This window comes from Labrus bergylta, chromosome 11 (assembly GCF_963930695.1).
Source record: "Labrus bergylta chromosome 11, fLabBer1.1, whole genome shotgun sequence".
Classification (NCBI taxonomy): domain Eukaryota; kingdom Metazoa; phylum Chordata; class Actinopteri; order Labriformes; family Labridae; genus Labrus; species Labrus bergylta.
In genome coordinates this window covers 29,589,080-29,610,014 of record NC_089205.1, presented here as the reverse complement: position 1 = coordinate 29,610,014, position 20,935 = coordinate 29,589,080, and the positions used below count along the sequence as shown (strand labels likewise).

At 43.7% G+C, this 20,935-nt stretch overlaps 2 protein-coding genes across 3 annotated transcripts in view; one reads left to right on the top strand and one right to left on the bottom strand.

The window, feature by feature from the left end:
* The first annotated feature begins 844 nt into the window (after nt 1-844).
* Nucleotides 845-13,560, top strand: LOC110003560 (P2Y purinoceptor 14). 2 transcript variants are annotated; one of them, XR_010667117.1, is made up of 5 exons: nt 845-1,042; nt 3,553-3,709; nt 3,802-4,061; nt 7,876-10,097; nt 11,267-13,560. XR_010667117.1 is itself a non-coding variant. In XM_020659075.3 (4 exons), the coding sequence occupies exons 2-4, from the start codon at nt 3,596-3,598 to the stop codon at nt 8,564-8,566; spliced, it is 1,065 nt and encodes a 354-aa protein (XP_020514731.1). In that variant the 5' UTR covers nt 845-1,042; nt 3,553-3,595; the 3' UTR covers nt 8,567-10,395. The 2 variants fall into 2 exon arrangements, 1 of the variants encoding a protein (XP_020514731.1); XM_020659075.3 differs by lacking the exon at nt 11,267-13,560 and having other exon boundaries at nt 7,876-10,395.
* A 730-nt stretch (nt 13,561-14,290) lies between these two features.
* The window catches only part of zgc:113149 (uncharacterized protein LOC541363 homolog), an 11,645-nt gene continuing 5,000 nt past the window's right edge, over nt 14,291-20,935 (bottom strand). The window contains exons 4-7 of the mRNA XM_065960186.1: nt 18,950-19,106; nt 18,686-18,865; nt 17,823-17,876; nt 14,291-17,241 (exon numbers count right to left, since the gene is read on the bottom strand). Coding sequence (XP_065816258.1) covers nt 16,373-17,241; nt 17,823-17,876; nt 18,686-18,865; nt 18,950-19,106 — 1,260 coding nt within the window. The 3' untranslated portion in view covers nt 14,291-16,372. The remainder of the gene's footprint in view (nt 17,242-17,822; nt 17,877-18,685; nt 18,866-18,949; nt 19,107-20,935) is intronic.

The window sequence follows — 20,935 nt, the reverse complement described above, 5'->3', positions numbered from 1 at the left end:
GTCTGCATTTGGGTTCAGCCGCATATATGACAGGTTCAGTCAGTCCGGTTCAGTGCACAGGCAGGCGAAAAAACACGAGGGAGGACACAAAGGGATTAAATACACAGGCAATCAGGGGACAACAAGATGCAGGTGAGTTTAATCAGGGCGGGGCTGACACGCAAAGCGGGAGAAATGAGGAGCAGGATCTGAAAGACAGAGACAAGGGTAGGTAACAAAATAAAACAGAAAATGACAATAATTAAAAACTACGAGAAACTAAACAAATAGGGAACATTTTTGGGGTCCCCTATTGGACAAGCTTTAAAGGTCACATATTCTCCTCCTCTTCAGTTTAAATAAGTCTCAGAGCTCCTCAAAACATGTGTGTGAAGTTTCTTCTTCTAAATCCACTCTGATCCTGTATTTGATCATGCCTATAAACCCCTCTATTTCAGCCCTGCTCAGAACAGGCTGTTTCTGTGTCTGTACCTTTAAATATGTAAATGAGCTGTGTCTGACCACGCCCCCTCTCTGGAAGGGCTTGGGTGTCTCAGTCTTTCTCGCTCCATGTCCTATTATTTACGGTGAGAAGGCAGACTCAGAGGGCAGAACAAACACCTAGCTGTGGGAGTGTCACCCACCTGGGGGAGGGGCTACTGCCCTTTGTGATGTCATGAAGAGAAAATCTCCAAATGGCCTGTTTGAGCACACATTTTCTGAAAAGTGGAGCAGGCAGAAGACGGAGAGGATGGACTTGTCTCATCATTGGGGGGTTTGTAGACAGACTACAGACACATATTAGTGTTTGAAAACCTTGGTAAAGTGTATTTTGCAATATATGACCTTTAAAGCATCTGTGTGTGTGTGTGTGTGTGTGTGTGTGTGTGTGTGTGTGTGTGTGTGTGTCATTCCTGTTGACATGTAAATAATGAGTCATAGTAATGATCTCAGTAGTGTCAGTGTGCAGCTCTTCTTCCCCCCTCTTCTCATCAGTCCTTCCTGATGTGAACGCTGAAAAAGGAAGTGGGTCACAGACACACACAAGCTGCGACGCGAACAGGTGAGCACTGCAGATAATTATGTTTTCTGCACTTCTACAGAACAATAAACATTGGTTAAACCTTAATGATAGAAATACTGCAAGCTACAGCTCATGTCAGATACAGAATGTAAATTTGCCTTTTTTTGAATGTAAGACATTGTTGTTTCATCATTGATTTAAGGCTGCTTATTCAGTTTTTATCAAGTTTTTTGTATTCTGTATTCAGAAGAAAAACACTTAACACCTTACTCTCTAAAGATTGTTGTTACACATTTATGGTGTATTTGTCAAAGAGGGTTGACGTGTCCTTTTAAAAAACATCATCAGGGTAAAACACGCCTTGAGGATGCACGTAGGATAGGTAGTAACTTCATAAAAGAATCTCACCTTGTGTCTACATCGATTTCTGCCAGAATGTTGTACTTGTTTTCATTGTCAAACATGAGAGAAAATGTCGGCATGGTGGGAGTCTGACATTGAAAGGAGTCGTGAAACAAACATCGGTATCGGCTTTCCGGTAATTGTTATTTTAATAGATAGATTTATCTCCTCTCTGTCAGAGGTTTTTAGGTGCAGTAACTGACTGCTGACCACAGACTCACTGGTGGTTTCATACAACAGTCTACTGCATGAAGCAATATGTTTCAGGTATATGCTTAAAGGTTTAATATGCGACTTTCAGAGAAGGGGTCCAGTAAATGTCGCACTTCAGCACCAGTCTCTCAATCCCATTTGAGCTGTCCTTTCAGCGCACTGCCTCCCCTCCTCCTCCACCACCCTTCCTTTAGTGTTCTGACCAACTGCAACCATTTCAACAACTGATATTCATTCAGATACGCAGCAAAAGTTCATTCATTTGTCATTTCTTTCCTTCTCAAGTAAAAAAGTCTTATAGCCAGTTTGGAAATTATTTTGGTTCTCCTTGAATTGTACTCTTGAACTCGATGAACTTCTGCCGCCATGCCTTAAATGCAGGTTTGGTAATTTTCTCCAGATCCACTTCTTCAGATTTTGGTGTAAATTGTCTTTAGGTCCTGACAGAAATTAATAACTCATGTTCTCTGAAAAAGGAACAAAGAAAATCCATCATCTGTATCAGTTTGTAAGCCTTTAAAAACTTTGACCAATGTCTGCCACGAGGTACCAATCTGATGAACCAATCAGACGCCTCCCTGTCTCCCTGCTTGCTCTCTACCTCTTGTGTGCTCTAGCTCACACTCAAAGCATGAGCTGAGGTCTTCTGGAGCAACGACGCTTGTGCTTTTAAGTGAGGGGGCGTGGCTTTAGAGGGAGCACAGAGGGGACGGGGTGCAGACGGGGCACTGAGGGAATGCTACTTTCAAAATCATGCTAGTTTTAGAAAATTACCCACTCTGCCTTTAACTAACAAGTTAAAGGCGGGGTTGGCGGGGCCGTCGTTATTCCCCCACATGGTTACAGGGCTAACGATTAGAATAGGAGGGGTTCACTTAAAAAATTCTGAATGAAAAATGTTTGGGACTCTGAGGAAAAAAATATAAACACGCTGAAAACACAGTACGGAAAACAACGAGCCGCAGAGGGAGTTTGACTTCACTCCGTTTTAGGATATATTTTATTTCTGCTAAATTAATCTTTAAAATTGCCCATAAAAAAAACCTGTAAAATGTTCAAAAACTATTCATCTGTGAAGGGATTTTAAGGATTCAGAGATAGAACAGGAAACTATAGCAGCCATTTACTTACTTCCCAATTGTTCAATGCAGAGATAGTCATTGTTATGTCACCAACTGGTTTGTGAACTTCCACCTTACACCTTCTGTTTGGCACTTTTGAGCATTGTCTTCCAGCCAGCCAGAAGTGACCTTTTTGCTGCACACCTATTGTCTGTGGGCTCTGGTCTGAATCATGGCCCAGTTGGTTCCATAATTACCTACAGTTTAGTCTGTGTTCACACTGGGGGGCATTTACAAGCGGACCAACATGTGTGATGCACTTGGAGAATGCTCTCTAGTTGGTCAGAATTTCTTGTGGTAGTAATCCCTGAAGTAAGCAAAGACTAGTTGACTCCTGATTGGCTGTAGTTGCTCCAACTGCAACGTCTGTCCACAATTCATCAGGCTGCCTTTGTGGTACTTAAAGGCCGACAATCCTACCCATAATGCACTGCGTGACTGGCTACAGTAGCTTGTTAAATCCATCAAAGCACAGTGCCTCATGCAGTCCGGTCAGATTGAGGTTGGTTCTTGAAACAAACTACACCGGAGTCCGAAATAAAAGATCAGCAGGTGTCATGGCACGCCCTCTCTCTAAGAGCCCACAGGCCACCAACAAACTGTAGAGTTACAGATGCTAACAAGCTAACTTAGCATCTCTTCAGTCTGTAACCAGCTTCTGTTGAGCGTACAGGAGCAGATTCTAGACTTCATCTGGAGTCTTGGTTTGCCCAGCCCCTCTGGTTACCTGTTGAGTATTTTAGTTCAGAATATTCCTGTTGCTGCTGTGGTGATATGTCACTTCCTCTAAGCTTTTACCACTTCCATTTTCAGATGCTCCTTCAGCTCTCCTGGGCTATTCGGAAACATCTAGAGCATGGAAGGAAATGGACTGTCCAACCGCACAAACATCAACGGGTCGTCGCACTGCGATCAGGTCAAACCTTCAGCCGACCTTTTCTTCATTCTGGTCTACAGTCTGGTGTTTCTGGTGAGTCTCAAATACTCAGATTTCCTCTTTCCATGTCCTACGAAAGCACTCTGATTTCTTGGTACATTAATCTGATCCTTTTCTGCCCTTAGGTGGGTTTAGTCCTTAACGGATTCACCCTGAAAGTTTATTTCTTCAGCGCTCACCAGCAGGTGTCCAGCAGCGTGACCATCTACCTGAAGAACCTGGTAGCTGCAGACTTCCTGCTCACCCTCAGCCTCCCCATCAGAATTGGCCACTTCGCCAGCCGCTCTGTCACCATGATCAGGGTCTACTGCAACTTTGGCGCCTCTGCGTTTTACCTGAACATGTACGCCAGCATCCTGTTCATGGGTTACATTGCAGCAAACAGGTAGGACTTGTCAGGACGCGAAAGACATGAAGCACCTTTATTTGAATCTCTATAAAAACAGATGTCTGAACATAAAGGAGAATTTGTAGGTGAGGGACAACACTTGCTGAGCTGGCAGAAAGTGTATTTATCTCATTCAAAGCAACTGGTTTTATCTAAAAGAAAACAGGCTGACTTCATTTCAATGAAGGCAAGAGGACAGTATGGAAAGCATTCCAGTTTGTGTTTTTAGTCAAAGTTGAATTGACGAGTCACATTTAAGCAAAGCAGTCCATGGAGAGCAACAGAAGCTGAATACATCACCCGAAATGCAATCCAAGAAGTTATCATTGACCATGTGACAGCGGTTTAACTCTTGATGCATCACTATGCAGATATTTACTGATAAAAATCTAGTCGTAGACATTGATTCTTGACTCAAACTTACTTCTACCCGCTAAATACCGAATTAAACTTTGGCCAGTGAAGGGCAGCCAGATGGCGACTAGCCATTTTCCATTTACTTATGTTTACAGACCTTTACACCTCACTGCTCTGTAAGAAAAGAATAGTATGTGAGCAAGTAAATGGACATGAGTTTATATAGCACTTTCCTAGTCTTCTGACTACTCAGAGCTCTTTTACACCGTAGGTCACACCGATACATTCACACACTGATGGCGTGAGACCATCTGAAGTAATGAATCCCATTAATTGGTATTCATATGCCGCCAAGGCAGCGGGGTTAAGTGTCTTGCCCAAGGACACATTGGATGTGTTGCTGCAGGAGATGGGGATCGAACCCTCAACCTAGCGGTTGAGACTGTACCAACTGAGCCACAGCGACCCTGTGGTGTGTGATGTTTCATTACAAAGTCACACCTACAACTACTGGCCTGGCAGGTGTACTACAGTGTTCATAGGCGTTTTCTGCACAGCGGTTGTTTTCAAAACATTGTCGTCTGAACGTGAAACATTTTTGAAAATGAAAAACAATTCAGTTTTCAGTGGACTGTTTTCGTGTCAACGTGGCCAAAGACTTTTCATTGAAACTTTTATTGAGAACAGGTTAAGACAAAATGTTATGATGATGTTGATTAATTAGATTCTGAATCAAGATTTCAAAAGTTTACTCAAGAAATGTACAGCCTGTTGGCTAACCGGGGACCTGTTCGTTGGTGTGGGCATCCCATGTATGGAGGCTGGGGCCCTCCAGGCGGGTGGTCGGGGTTATGTTCCAACCTGTGGCTCTTTTCTCCACTTTCTCTCTCCAGTTTCTGACTATATCCACTGTCCTGTCTCTAAATAAATCTTAAAAAGCCCAAAAAGGCTTAAAGGCAGGGTTGGTAATTTTCTTCAGATACACTTTTTTAAGATTTTGGTTGAAACTGTTAAACCCTGCCTTTAAATGTACAGGCTGCAGAGTTGTGATGGCTCTCCACATGGACTTAAAATGTTTGATATATGTGAAGCAAACATTTCAGGAACAAAGAGGCTAAATTCAACGACAGTGACGAGTCTAAAAACCTCAGACTATCAGTTCTGTTCACTAACCACAAGGACAAACTGAAACAAGACCAGAGTCTGAATACAAAGTTTACTGAGAAACTGAACTCTACATAAATATTTGGCTTCAGCTGCTGCAGGTTTTCATGTCATGATAAGGAAGTGAGATCATTTGGACATGTAAGCTAAAAAAGCACAAAGATGTGTTTTGCTGCAGTATCAAGTAGATGCAACCCTTACCCTAACCCCTGCAGCGAATGCTGATTTAACCAATATCTGACGGTCCTTTTTATTTAACTGTTTTGGTGTAAAGCGTAGTATTGTGTTGTGTGCTATATTTCAGATGGTGTTGTCTCACATCAGAGCTGTGGTCTCCTAACCTAGAGGACATGTTGCACAACAACAGCATACACACATGACTCTGTGGCTAACACCACAAACATCAACACACATTTTTAAACTTGTGTTTCTTGTTTTTATAAACGCAAAAGATACATTTTTATTCTTGTTCACTAGCATGAGAACCTGAGTTTAACCAGATAATGGGCCCAATAAATTCAAAAACACAACAATAACTTTTTATTCATTAACAGGAAAACATTTGTATTCAGTTGTGAATTATTAGTATCCTTGTATGCCATTTATATTTGGACCATTCAACTCATGATTTGTGCAGAAAGCTCATTCCACTGCAGGAAGTCGGTTTAAGACCAGAATAATCACCAGTTTACAGAATAATGCATTACATTTCAAAGCTGGCACTCAGAGTAAAAACTCATAATTTGGGTTTTTGTAGAGGATAACAAGTTAAAGTCGAAACAGGATGTGAATCTAGATTAACTGATTTTGCATTCCTACCTTAAATAATCAGGTTATAGTTTACTTTAAAACATCAAAGTAGATCAAAAGAATCAATTCAGTTTGTGAAATGATGACTTGGAAATATCTATTCACAGTTAAAAAGCAAGATTTTGAATGCAAAAACTTTTTTGCCAGTTGGGGACAGACCTCATCCATCATCATCATCCATCCATCCATCATTTCATCCATCCATTTATCTATCTATCATACATCATTTCATCCATCCATCCATCCATCCATTTATCTATCTATCATCCATCCATCCATCATTTCATCCATTTTTCCACACATCTATCATTTCATCCATCCATCCACTTATCAATCATCCATCCATCCATCCATCCAACATCATCATTATCCATCCATCCATCCATCATCATCATCATCCATCCATCCATCCATCATCATTCATTCATTCATTCATTCATCCATCCATCCATCATCATCATCATCCATCCATCTATCCATCAACATTCATCCATCCATCCATCCAACATCATCATCAGCATCCATCCATCCATCCAACATCATCATCCATCCATCCACTTATCAATCATCCATCCATCCAACATCATCATCAGCATCCATCCAACATCATCATCCATCCATCCACTTATCAATCATCCATCCATCCATCCAACATCATCATCATCCATTCATCCATCCAACATCATCATCATCCATCCATCCACTTATCAATCATCCATCCATCCATCCAACATCATCATCATCATCCTCATCATCATCATCCATCCATCCAACATCATCATCATCCATTCATCATCATCATTCATCCATCCATCCACTTATCAATCCATCCATCCATCCATCCAACATCATCATCATCCATCCATCATCATCATTCATCCATCCATCCACTTATCAATCCATCCATCCATCCATCCACTTATCAATCATCCATCCATCCACTTATCAATCCATCCATCCATCCATCCACTTATCAATCATCCATCCATCCATTCAATATCATCATCATCATCAATCATCCATCCATCCATCATCCAATATCATCATCATCAAACCATCCATCCATCCAACATCATCATCCATCCATCCACTTATCAATCATCCTTCCACATACCCATCCAGGAAAGCTGATAAAGAAATATATAAATATGTATTCTTGTGATTTTTCATTTGGCATGTTCCATTTGGTGTTTTAGTATTTTGTCTTTTAACAAAGAAATTGGGCTGGTATGGTTGGTAGGTTAGATCTTGTGACTTCTGTTTGGTTTTCACTTTTAAAGTAAAGTATGAAAATGTGGACAAAAGATGGAAGGACGGTTTCAAAATACTGAAGTGTAGTGGCCCCTTCTGGACAGCAGGGGGAGGTGCAAAACTTTTTTCTTTTTCATCCATTGGGTTTTTTTCTGATTAAAGCAACATCCTCTGGTCATCTTGTTTGTTCTGAGTAATGTCCTGACGCGTGCCTCTTCCCTCTCTGCAGGTATCTAAAGATCGTCCATCCTTTAGGGACACACATCTTTCAGACAGTGCGAGCCGCCCACATCATCTCTGCGGCAACCTGGGTTGTCCTCTTGGCCATAATGACCACCTACGTCACCCTGTCGTTCCTCACCGAGGAACCAATTCTGTCCGTCCCAAATACCCTGAGCTGTGACGCTCTGCACAGTGAACAACTCAGCCTCTTCTACAAAGTCATCCACACCTGGTCTGCGGCCATCTTCATCATCGTCCTCGTCTCCCTCATCTTCTTCTACCACGGCACCTCCCACAGGTTGTCAGAAGCACAGCAGAGACAGCAGGCGTCCTCTGGATCCAAGAAGCTCGCCAAGTCCCGCAGGAACATGTTGGTGCTGGTCAGCGTCTTCTGCGTCTGCTTCGTCCCGTACCACCTGGTCCGCCTGCCGTACGCTTTCCTGAAGGGGTGGTGCTCATGGAGGCATGCCTTCTTCTACCTGAAGGAGCTGACTGTCATGGTGTCCGTTCTCAACGTCTGCCTGGACCCGCTCATCTATTTCATCTTCTGCAAAGCCTTCAGGGCCCAGCTGAGGTTGAGGAGGGTGTTCAGCGCCAGAGAGGATCCGACGCACAGGGCGAGCGCAGAGAGGAGGAGCAGCGACTTGCGGATGAGCACCATCATGTTCAACAGGAAGTCATCACTCACAGCCACTTAGCCCATCAGCATGCTTTAGGGCACCTGGATTGCTGGGAGTGTTTACCCCATTGGCCGGGTTTGTTTGGACACACTCTGATGAGGAACAAGAGAAGTTCAATATCAGAGTCATTGGTCATCCCCCTTTTTTGCACAATTGATTTTGTTGGTAGGTTAACTCAGAGCCCTAACCATTTTGGCGCCCTAGGCAAGATTTCAGCAGTTGCCCCTTACATTGCATCCAGTTTGACCACTAATCACAATATTCATAAACTTAAAGAAAACTGGCATACAGCTTTATATTTACCAGAATTTCTTTATTTTAAAATAAAAAATACTTCTAAACAAACGTGAATAAAATGGCAATAATACTAATATTTCTTATAAATAAATACAAATAACTAGTGTAACAAAACAAGCAATATCAAACAGTGCAGGGAGCAGAAGTGGTCACAGACGGCTCAGGGATGACAGGGGATGGTTTAAAATGTTTATAATGAAAATTGGATTTCATAATATAGTGTGAAAACAAAATATTATTTTCTGTTCAGAGCAGTACAGAAACCTTAACATAGTTTTTCAGGTGAGCCCAAACGTTTTCCTTACAACCAGATCTACAGCATGCACAACTATCTATTCAGTGAGGACTTCTAGCACAAAATGCATTCATGCTATTAAACATAAATTCTCTAAAGGCAAGAGCTTAAAACTATTAATGACAACAGGAGGTAGAAATAAACATTTCAATCGACTAGGGTGAAAGCTAACTAAGTACACAAATATGTCAATAAATATAAAAGTAGCTTTTATGTCCAACAACATAGCTTAATTCACAAAAGAAGTGTATTTCTTACACTGATTATTTTCATAACATGAATAATCTTTACCTTATGAAAATACAGTGGAACTAACTGATGTTAACTCAAGCTACTGATTAGAAATTAGGAAACACAGACATTACTATCATCCATCCATAACAGCTAGCTTAACTACAACAGATAACTCATTGATCCGTGCAGCACGTTACCTCTGTGTCTTTTTCACATTATTCCTCCTCTTCTTCTTTTTCGTCCCTGGGCTCCCGAGGGCTTTGTTGTTGTTTTTTACATTACGGTCATTTATATACGTGATATTAATTGGTACACTCATTGTCACTCACTTCTAATAAGTCACCTGCCCTCCTCCTCCACAACGAGCAGGTAACGAGCAGCGGTGTTGTGATGCGCCGGGTCAAGCAGGAGGCAAGAAAATAGAGCCTTTTTAAATATGTGAAGTAGCCTAGTAGTTTTCATGGCTTCTTTCATAACGTTACTAATTAATAACATGAAAATGATATTAGATAAATAATATTTACTGATATTTAAACACATTTTTTCTTCTATTTCTTCTTCTTATCTTCAACTTTTCTGCCTCATTAATTTGGGGCGCCAGCGGTGCCCCCTATGGATGCTGGCGCCCCTAGCATTTGCCTATCCTGCCTATGCCACGGTCCGGCCCTTGGTTAACTAACGGCCGTCTTGGAGCAACATCCCCTGGTGGAATGAGGCAAGGAGGTAAATGAGGGCAGTGCTGGACATCAGATGGGCGTGGTCAGAGGATGCCATGACACAATCACCACCATTTGCTTGATAAGTGCAAGAAGTACAAACATGAACTTGTGTTTGTGTTGTATACCTGTATTTTTTTATTTGTACTGTTAAGTCACTTTGTTAGCATGAAGTCATTGTTATAGAGAATACTTTGCAGAATGATCACTGGTAAAATTGTGAATCTGTTGATGGATGGTATGTTGTTTGGGTGAAGGAGACGGGTGTGAAAGAAGAGTGGAATAAATCTAATTCAAGTGTAAAACTTCCTTTTTCAATGCCCGATAATTAAAGCTCATCGGATTCAAAGGGGAGAAGTAATCCCGGCTGCACGAGCATAACACCTGAGGGACCAAGAAAACCTCTTTTAGAAGTCTTACCGATCTGACATAAACTTATGTAGTTCTTAAGAAGCAAACTACCGGCTATTACGAGGAGGAAAGGTAGTGTTGTAGTCATGATGACCCGTTAACTGAGACCTAGACATGCCCAAGACCGGAGTGCTCCGAGACCGAGACAAGACCAAGACCAAGACATGCTCGAGACCGGGAAAAAGACCATAAATATCTCTTCATCTTGTGTTTAGGGGGCGTGTCACTCACTTAAGACTGTAACATCGGGAAGTTTGCGGTCGTAACCGGGGGATAAAAATCAAACACCAAATGCTTTTAGAACGAAATGTAATGATGTGGGGGAAAAAAGCCTATCAGTGGTCTTGACTGGTCCAGATATAAAGTCTGGAGTCCGCCCAGTCTGAGACCGAGACGAGACCTTGAAAACTTGTCTGAAGACAGATTTCGAGAACTACAACACTCAGGAAGGGAGCAGGGACGCATTCCATATTAGATTTGGGACTGGGGGGTTATCTAAACTTTTATCTGCCCAATTCCACAAGCCGCGGTGAGGACCCACAATGCCAAGCGCGACTAGTATGCATGGTATTTGTAAGGAGGCAGTGATGGAGTGCGGACCGCCCTGTGCTGGTGCAAAACAAGCCATAGGTGTGAAAATACCCATTGGCAGTTGTTTCAAAACCTGCAACTGAATGTTGTATGTAGCATGTACTGCATACTGCCTCCAACAGTAGCACCCATCCATCCATTATCTATACCGCTCTTTCCCTTTTTGTGACGCAGGAAGCCGATCCAGGCTGTCATTGGGCGAGAGGCGGGGTTACACCCTGGACTGATCACCAGCCAAACAGAGGGCAGACAACCAGACACACTCACATTCACACCTACGGGTTATTTAGAGTCAGCAGTTAACCTAACGAGCATGTCTTTGGACTGTGGGAGGAAGACGGAGAACCAGGAGAGAACCCACACATGAACAAGGAGAACATGCAGACTCCTCACAGAGAGACTCCTGAAGGACGGGGATTCAAACCAGGAACCTCCTCACAGAGAGACTACTGACAGACGGGGATTCAAACCAGGAACCTCCTCACAGAGAGACTCCTGAAGGACGGGGATTCAAACCAGGAACCTCCTCACAGAGAGACTCCTGAAGGATGGGGATTCAAACCAGGAACCTCCTCACAGAGAGGCTCCTGACAGACGGGGATTTGAACCAGGAACCTCCTCAGAGAGGCTCCTGAAGGACGGGGATTCAAACCAGGAACCTCCTCACAGAGAGGCTCCTGACAGACGGGGATTTGAACCAGGAACCTCCTCACAGAGAGACTCCTGAAGGACGGGGATTCAAACCAGGAACCTCCTCACAGAGAGACTCCTGAAGGACGGGGATTCAAACCAGGAACCTCCTCACAGAGAGACTCCTGAAGGACGGGGATTCAAACCAGGAACCTCCTCACAGAGAGGCTCCTGACAGACGGGGATTTGAACCAGGAACCTCCTCAGAGAGGCTCCTGAAGGACGGGGATTTGAACCAGAAACCTCCTCACAGAGAGACTCCTGAAGGATGGGGATTCAAACCAGGAACCTCCTCACAGAGAGGCTCCTGACAGACGGGGATTTGAACCAGGAACCTCCTCAGAGAGGCTCCTGAAGGACGGGGATTCAAACCAGGAACCTCCTCACAGAGAGGCTCCTGACAGACGGGGATTTGAACCAGGAACCTCCTCACAGAGAGACTCCTGAAGGATGGGGATTCAAACCAGGAACCTCCTCACAGAGAGGCTCCTGACAGACGGGGATTTGAACCAGGAACCTCCTCACAGAGAGGCTCCTGAAGGACGGGGATTTGAACCAGAAACCTCCTCACAGAGAGACTCCTGAAGGATGGGGATTCAAACCAGGAACCTCCTCACAGAGAGACTCCTGAAGGACGGGGATTCAAACCAGGAACCTCCTCACAGAGAGGCTCCTGACAGACGGGGATTTGAACCAGGAACCTCCTCAGAGAGGCTCCTGAAGGACGGGGATTTGAACCAGAAACCTCCTCACAGAGAGACTCCTGAAGGATGGGGATTCAAACCAGGAACCTCCTCACAGAGAGGCTCCTGACAGACGGGGATTTGAACCAGGAACCTCCTCACAGAGAGGCTCCTGAAGGACGGGGATTTGAACCAGGAACCTCCTCACAGAGAGACTCCTGACAGACGGGGATTCAAACCAGGAACCTCCTCACAGAGAGGCTCCTGAAGGACGGGGATTTGAACCAGGAACCTCCTCACAGAGAGACTCCTGACAGACGGGGATTCAAACCAGGAACCTCCTCACAGAGAGGCTCCTGAAGGACGGGGATTTGAACCAGGAACCTCCTCACAGAGAGGCTCCTGACAGACGGGGATTTGAACCAGGAACCTCCTCACAGAGAGGCTCCTGAAGGACGGGGATTTGAACCAGGAACCTCCTCACAGAGAGACTCCTGTCAGATGGGGATTTGAACCAGGAACCTCCTCACAGAGAGACTCTTGTTCGACATGACACTGAAATATTTGAGGTCTGGCTCTTTAAGACGAGCTGAAGATGACCCAGTTGTTTATTCTGATACTTCAGGGTTAGTCACAGCAGCTACTCACAGGGGTGCAAACTCATCAAGGATGAAAAAGGTGACATGGATCCAAACCCTCTAGGGGGGTCCGGGGCCCCCCAGGGAAGATTTTTTTTTTTTTATATCAGCTTTAAAATGTGAATTTACAGACGATTTTAGCATTCAGACTAAAGAAGCGGTGCAAACAATAAGAAAAATACAATTGCTTGTCTATATCTATGTTCTGTTCTATGTTTTTGATAAAGCTTCAGTGAAACATGAAAAACCCCATGATGCTCCCAACCTTCAGTCCCTTTGTATGAATGGGATGAATTTGCAGAACAGGTCTTACCATGTTCCACTAAGAGGTGATGTGAAGGACAGTCACTGTGCAGGTAGCTCTGAGTCTGAGAGAACATCATCATACAGTCATCAAGGATGACAATATTTTATCTTCTATCATTAAATATGAAACATTATCAATATATGAACCTGATGTTTTGCTTCTGCTGATTTTCATAAAGTTTATATTCCCTCTGGTCTTATTACACGTGTTGACCAGCTGTCACTTTAATGTTGTCTGAGATAATAATGAACCAGAGAGCTGGATGGAGTTACCTTCAAGCTAGCACACATTTCTCTCATCATATTTACGTCTGTCTACCAAACAGTGAATATGATCAGACAGGATGGTGAACAGAACATCGAGTCTTTCCAGTGTTTTCACGGAAAAATAACGTTATGTAGGCTAAATGAGCCATGTGCTGCACATTGACTCACTGAATCAGGGTTCATGCTTCTTGCGGTCGGCGCGGCGATATTGCACAATCACGGCCGGTTGCGAGAATGATCCGCGGAGGGTCTGAGCGCCCAGCCGAGCACCTCCGACATCTTTGTAACAATGCGGACAGGTTCGTGCCGACCGCGTTGCTATGATTGGCTGCAAGGCCCGGAAGTACGTCAAGCAATCAGACCGCTCTGACCGCAATCATAAGTTTGCGGGACCGCACTCGCCCGCCGCAAGAAACATGACAGCTCAGCGCTCGCGTAGCAGATTTACACCCCCCCCCCCTCCAAATAATATTATTGCAGATCTAAATGAATCACACAAATGACCTATTCGGGATCCAAAACGGCGAATTTCGCCGAAAGGTGACAAGTTTACACCACTTAACTCAGTGCTATCATAGGACAGAAATAAACACAAAGAAACGTTACCATCTCAATTAATGTTATTAGTTGACTTTATTTTTAATTCAGCAGCAACATCATCCAAACCTGACGTTCAAACTAAGAAGACATGTTCTAAACACAGAAGCCTTTGTTGCCTTGCAGACATGTTTCCCCTCCGACAGGATGTAACAGAGATCAGGGTTACGATAAGATCGTGGGCTGTCTGCTCTCACCGCAACAACTCAGGGTGAGGTACAAACATCATGAAGAGACAGTCGAAGGAGAACGAGTCCAACAGAACTGACAACAGAACGGTGACAGCTCGGGAGAGACGAAAGGTCAGCTTCTTTACTCTGACTCGTTTTCATCTCTTTCGGGCAAATCCATAAAATCGAGTCCCGGTTCACTTGACGAGTTAAAGCTTTGAATAAAATTAAGTCCTTGCTTCGTTTAGTGTTTCTTCGTTTCTCCACAAATCACATCAGCAGCTCAAAACGCGGCCTTAAAAAGAAGCGTTATCACGACACCAGAAAAACTCCTGTACCATACTAGTAAAAATCAAACAATACTGATTGCTGTTACCATGGCAACATGAATAGATGTCCCAGACACCAAACATCGGGTACTTCTTATGAACTCCTGCAGAAACAAAAATGTCCAACCTGTAAATTTGAATATAAACACCGCTGCTCTCTCTCTCTCTCTCTCTCTTTTGCTCGCTGCAGCTTTTTAAAACTTGACTAAAAATCTGTTTTCTTTTACTCCGGCGCTTTAAGGTACCAATGATTATTAAAGACAAGGAGATGGTTTTGTTTCTGATGTACGGAGGAAAGGCAATAAATAAATATCCCATGACATCAGGGAGGAGAACCGCATGTGATCGCTCATCTGATTGAGCAAATATTTCAACTCCTAACAGAAAAGGAAAAACAGCCTCTGAAGTCCACAAGAAAAGAAACATTTTAGTGCGCACAGTGTAATTATCTTGTGGTCACAATGTAATTATCAACAGGTTTTTATCTTTTGTGCAGAACACGTTGACATCGCGTGAACAAGATAAAAACGTTTCCCCTCAAGATTTCTTCTTCACACCTAATGACACCCACAGGATAATTATCAAGATAATGACAGAGCACGAGATAATAACTTGTTTCAGACAAGATAAATATCTTTTGCAAACGATTTATCTAACTTAACTTCAAACAAGCTTATGTTGTGTGCAGATACATTTTTGCACAAATGATAATTACATACCAGTTATTATTTATCTCAAAGACAGAATATAAGTCTCTTTTTGGAGGTTTCCCAGAGAGAATAAAGTCTCAAATTGTCTTCCTGCGTGACAATTTCTGTTGTGTTCAGTGACGTCTACAACGGTCAGTTTCTGTTAGCTCCGTTTGTTTTCTCTTTGTGGAGTTTGCTCTCCTACTAGCTACAGTACGGTAGTCGAGCTCAGCCTGCAGTGAAAGCTGTGAAGCACAGACGCCGAGCTGGCAAGCGCTCTACCTGACTCCGCTGGTCGCTCTCTAACTTTAATAAAAGGACTCCTTCGATCAAAAGGATCAATAAGCCACCGTTTTCTTTAAATGCATGAGGGAGGGAGAAAGGACGTAGCCAGCCTCGTCTGTGTCGCTATGTTTCCCTCCAGCTTGCAATTCACAACGACTGGCGAGGAATTCTCAATGGTGTTACCTGGCGTGCAGTGTGTTGTTATGGCGTCTGCACTCGCGGTAATGACAGCGTATGTGTCAGCGTTTTTATACTTATTATAAATATGACGCAGCAAACTTTAGATGAAAAAAAACAAACAGATTAAAGGTGCGTCTTTTCACAGGAACTTGTGCGCACAAGTTGACATTTTCATACACGATAATTATCTTGTGCACATCAGATAACTTGAGCGCACAAGATGAACACCATTTTAAACAAGTTGTTACTTAACTTGTTTGCACCAGATAACTCCAAACACAAGATAATTTGATGTGTCGTATAGATTATGACAAAATTTGTCCACAAGATGAAAATGTTCACTCTTTTGGGACTTCAGGGGGCCGGGTAAGAAGTGTGCGTGTAGGTGCCCGTACTCGTCCTGCGCTGTCTCTTTAAAAAAACCAAACTATTTTCGTCCATGTGTTTCAGTAGTGAGAAGCAGGATGATGATGATGGCGTGGCACTTGACCGCTGTTGGCTTTGTCTCTCAGCATGGTGAGCGCCGTGTTGGAGAAATCCCTCAAGACGTCGACGGTCTCGCGCTGCAGCAGCAGAGACTCCTGAACAAACTCCTGCTGGCTCTCCACCAGCAGCTGCACCGACTGAGCCAGCACCTCCAGAGACTGAGACACCGACGTCAGGAGCATCCTGCTGGCACGCTGCTGCTGGAGGCTCTGAGACGCCATCTGGGACACGTGGTCTTGGGGCCGACGGGAGGAGGCTCCGGCGGGGAGGGGGTCACATGAGCTCGGGGCGGGGGACTGCTTAGATGGAATGGTTGACGAGGAGGAGGAGGAGGAGGAAGGTCGATGAGAGTTGGAGGAGGAGGGAGCAGTGGTTGAAGTCGAAGCAGGAGGAGGAAGAGGTGGGATGGAAGAGGGCGTGGCTTGAGAGGTCGAGTTTGATGTAGAGGACGAGGAGGAAGAGGGGGGAGGGAGAGGGGGAACAAATGAGGCAGAGGAAGTGGAGCTTGTAGGAGGTGGTAGCGGTGGAGGAGGCACAGCAGTGGATGAGCCTGCGTCTGAATCAGACACCGGAGGGAGAGCAGAGGAGGTGGAGGCCACAGATGAGGAGGGTCCGGGTGGCGGTCTGGAGGAGGAGGTGTGGTTCTGAACGTGGTTGCTGCTGTTGGTCTGGCCGATGTTCCGGGAATAGGTGTGGACCGGTTTGATTCTCAGCTGGGTGTCAGACAGCGAGTCCTTCTCCAGCGAGGAGGAGGAGGGGGGCGGAAGGAGAGAGGAAGGGTAGGAGGAGAACATGGAGTCTTCGTTGCCGTCAAAATCCATGGAGTGTTCTGGTGGATTTAAGTGAGAGAACACGAGTCAGTGCATTTTAAAACCACCATCACAGAAAAAACAACTTGATTGCTTTTAAAAACTGTGCAAATTGTAAACTCAGCAAGTCCAACTTTATCTAACACTCAAAGTTTGAGGAGTGATGGGACGATATTTTAAACCCCAGAGTCGGATCTGACAGGTGGATGCTGAGGCTGAGCGTGCAGAACTGCTGCAGGTCAGAGCTGCCAGCCAGAGAGTCGAGGGAGAGAGCGGAAATCTTGCACAAACACTGATATTGTTGTGAACCATCAAAACGGAATGTTTTATTCTGAAAATAAAGTGGCTGTTTTAAGTTGTTTGGAGTCTGACTTCCTGTCCCGCTCGATCTGCTCTGTGGTAAATTGATGCCCCGTGCAGTGGCAGACACAGGAGCCTTGTGTATCTACTGTGGAGGACTCTGCACTGACGGAGCTGAGACGCAGAGGAGCAGAGCCAGTGGATTCAAACACACTGAATAAAGTATTGGGGGAGCAGAGACGGGCCACATCTGGTGGAATTTGAACACAAATCTCTATAAATGTAATTCCCCTCTTCTTACCTCCATCCTCAGCTAGGTCGACATCAAACTCAGAGGAGGACTGGAAGGGATCGCCTGCAAAACAAACAAACAAACACAGCAGCGTCACATCAACACACTCAGCTCAGCATTAGAAGGCTGACGTTGATTGATTTCACCACTGCAAAGTCAATATTTTTAATCCTTTATTCTCCGAGTTCTTAAAGCTCCTCTACCGGAGCGACAAAGAGCAAAAGGTTCCTCTTAATATTTAACATTAATTGTACCGTGTCAGTTATTTGAAAGCAAAATAAAATGCATGTTAACTTCTAAAAACAATCACATTAGTATCATCGTCTCCTGAAACGTCTCCCTGCTTGTTCATGCTCAACTTCAAGTATATTTTTCTGCTTCTTTTTCAAACTGCTTCTTCCATCTTCTTCACTATTTTCTTTGCCTTTCTTCTCAAATGAAATTTATATGTCACGCAAATAAAAGCCCCACACTTTGTCCACCTTCAAAATAAAAGCACTACATGTTATACTGTTCACAGGTCAAAGAGAGAAACGGTGTACAGAGCAGCTGAAAGAAGAAACTTAACTCACAAATTCAATTCAGGCAGCCAATAATTATACGCTCGTTGGAAACAACTGTTCTCACTCAGCAGGTTTTCAACATTGTACACAATGTAAAATGAAGCAAATTAGAACATGTCACTCTTGTTGCATCCGTTAAAGAAATGGCTCTGGTCTCACTATAGATTATTTTTGCAGCTCTTTGGATACACAAGCAGTCTGTGTAGACGTGTCGGGTGAACAGATCGCTCAAGCTTACAGCTGGATTAAATGTCCAGTCCTGTAGTCGCTGCAGGCTTGTTTAGATTCTTTACATCCAGCTCTACTTACCACCTGCCTCGTCCTCCGGCGAGGAGAGGGGCGACATGTCGAAGGAGAATCTTTCGGGTACAGAGTGGGAACTGTCCGTCAAGCTGAGGTAGGAGTAGGGCGAAGGGTTCGGAGGCGGGGTGGCGCTGTAGGCCTTTGGAAAATCCTCGTCTTCACATAAGTCGAAATCACTGTCGCCATCTGAGAACCAGCGAGGAGAACAAAATGATTAATGAGCAGAAACGACGCAAAGACTCAACGCTTCAAAGACAAACGTCTGCTCACTTCCTGCGGGACTCATCATCAGGATCTTATGGACCATCTTCTCCACAGGGCCCATGTTCCTCTTCCTGAGGTGGCCGCTGTCCGGCTTTCGGAGGGCTAAGAGGCGTCGCTTTCCGTCACATTTGAGGTCCGCCCACTTCTTCATGATCTGACGCACCTGAGAGAAAATCAACCCTCCTTAAAAAGTCCTCAATCAACAGCGCTACACATCCTTTCTACATTTTTATTTTTGTTATTTAACCAGGTTGGTCCCATTGAGATTAAAAACCTCTTTTTCAAGGGCGACCTGGCCGAGACAGGCAGCAGCAAAAACACAAAGTTACAGACGGAAACACAACAAGAGACACAGTACAGTTTACTAGGGCTGGGAAACGATTAAAAGTTTTAATCGCGTTAATCGCATCAGTTCCTGTGATTAATCACGATTAATCGCACTGTTATACGCAAAATCCAATAACGAATTCAAAAGTAGTGTATAGCACACTTTTGTTGTCAATGTACTTCTCAACTTAAACAATGTAATCAAAGCAAATAAATACAAAACTAAAGCTTATTGCCGCTGCAAGGGCATAATGTCATCCTGTTTGTTATATAACAAAAAAAACTGCCCAGAAAGGTTTTAGGCTAAGACGTATAATGAAAGTGTCGGGACACCTTTTTTAAAGTGGGGGAGAGTGTGACAGGTTGAGAACACTGATGTTTATTGTTTGGTTATCGAGGACCCCACAAACACATTTTTGTTGTACTTGTCATTTTGAAATTCTTTAGTTTATAATCTTTTTGAATTCATCTTTAAAGTTACTCATGTTAATGTATTTTTCTGAACTGCAACATTATTCAAACAGTTGATGTTGACGTGTTATTAATTAAATGCACTGCATAATCTACGCCACTAGGTGGAGTCTGTGAGTGAGAAACAGTGACATGCAGAAGTTCAGAGAAGAAGAGTGTTGTTGTTGTGATGCTCCGGAGTTAGTAAGAAAGCTGTAGTGATTATTGAGCAGCTGAAGAGACTCAGAGTGAATGAAGGTTCTGGGTCTTTGTTAAACGCTTCAATAAAGTGAAGACAAGTGAAACGACCTTTCAGCGTCCGTCTGAGTTTCTGGCTGCAACATATTTTGGAGTACTTATCAAATACTCTGCTGATAAGAAAATTCAACTTCTCAGTGGTTACAAATAACTTTGTCTCTGTCGACTGCGCCGTCTGGAAGAACTTTAAAATAAAAATGGCCAAGTAAAAGTTCTGTACACTTCTCCATGCTTGATTATCCGCCAATTCTTTTCTGACTGTTTCCTGTGAGCGCTGCAGCAGTCATGCGCAGGCAACAGCTGCGTAAGCAACATACGAGGCTCGCTCACGATGGAATTTTATAAAATAAAAGCCAGTGAGCAACAGACTTTTACAATAAGAAAATAAATCATAAAAACTGCGTTAATGCGAGATAAAATAATTGTCTGCGATAATTAATTAATGAGTTAACGCGAAACTAACGAGTTAACGTGCCCAGCCCTACAATTTACAAAACAATACATTTAGGATTAAAATAGAACCATCTATGAGTCATATCTGGGAATCAGTTGTTCAAACAGCCGAGCTAAAACATCGACATCCTGCAGAATCTGCTTCCATGTCTTTAATTTTAGATTTAAAACATTTAAGGACTCCAGCTCCTTGAGCTTTAAGTCATTCTGTAACAGATTCCAGGCTGAGGGTGCAGAGGACCCAGAAGCCCTTTTCCCAATTTCTGTCTGAGCATTTGGGACAGAGAGCATAAAGAGGTCCTGAGAACGCAAAGAATGCTGTCCTGTACTTCTCTGCATGATAAAATCTGAGCCTTCTGCTACAGAAAACTGTACCGATGCTTTTAACAGCTCACTTTACATATGTTCACATAATTTAGTAACTTAGCGAAACAAAAAGGAGAACTTAAACTTTTTTTAGACCGGATCAGAAATCAGAAATATAACCACAAAATGAAAAAGTGA

What these genes read in the sequence shown, in the direction of transcription:
- LOC110003560 (XM_020659075.3), top strand. Translation starts at nt 3,596, where the DNA reads ATGGAAGGAAATGGACTGTCCAACCGCACAAACATCAACGGGTCGTCG. An exon ending in TCTACAGTCTGGTGTTTCTG is followed by an intron (nt 3,710 to 3,801) that starts GTGAGTCTCAAA and finishes TTCTGCCCTTAG; the next exon opens with GTGGGTTTAGTCCTTAACGG. An exon ending in GGTTACATTGCAGCAAACAG is followed by an intron (nt 4,062 to 7,875) that starts GTAGGACTTGTC and finishes CCCTCTCTGCAG; the next exon opens with GTATCTAAAGATCGTCCATC.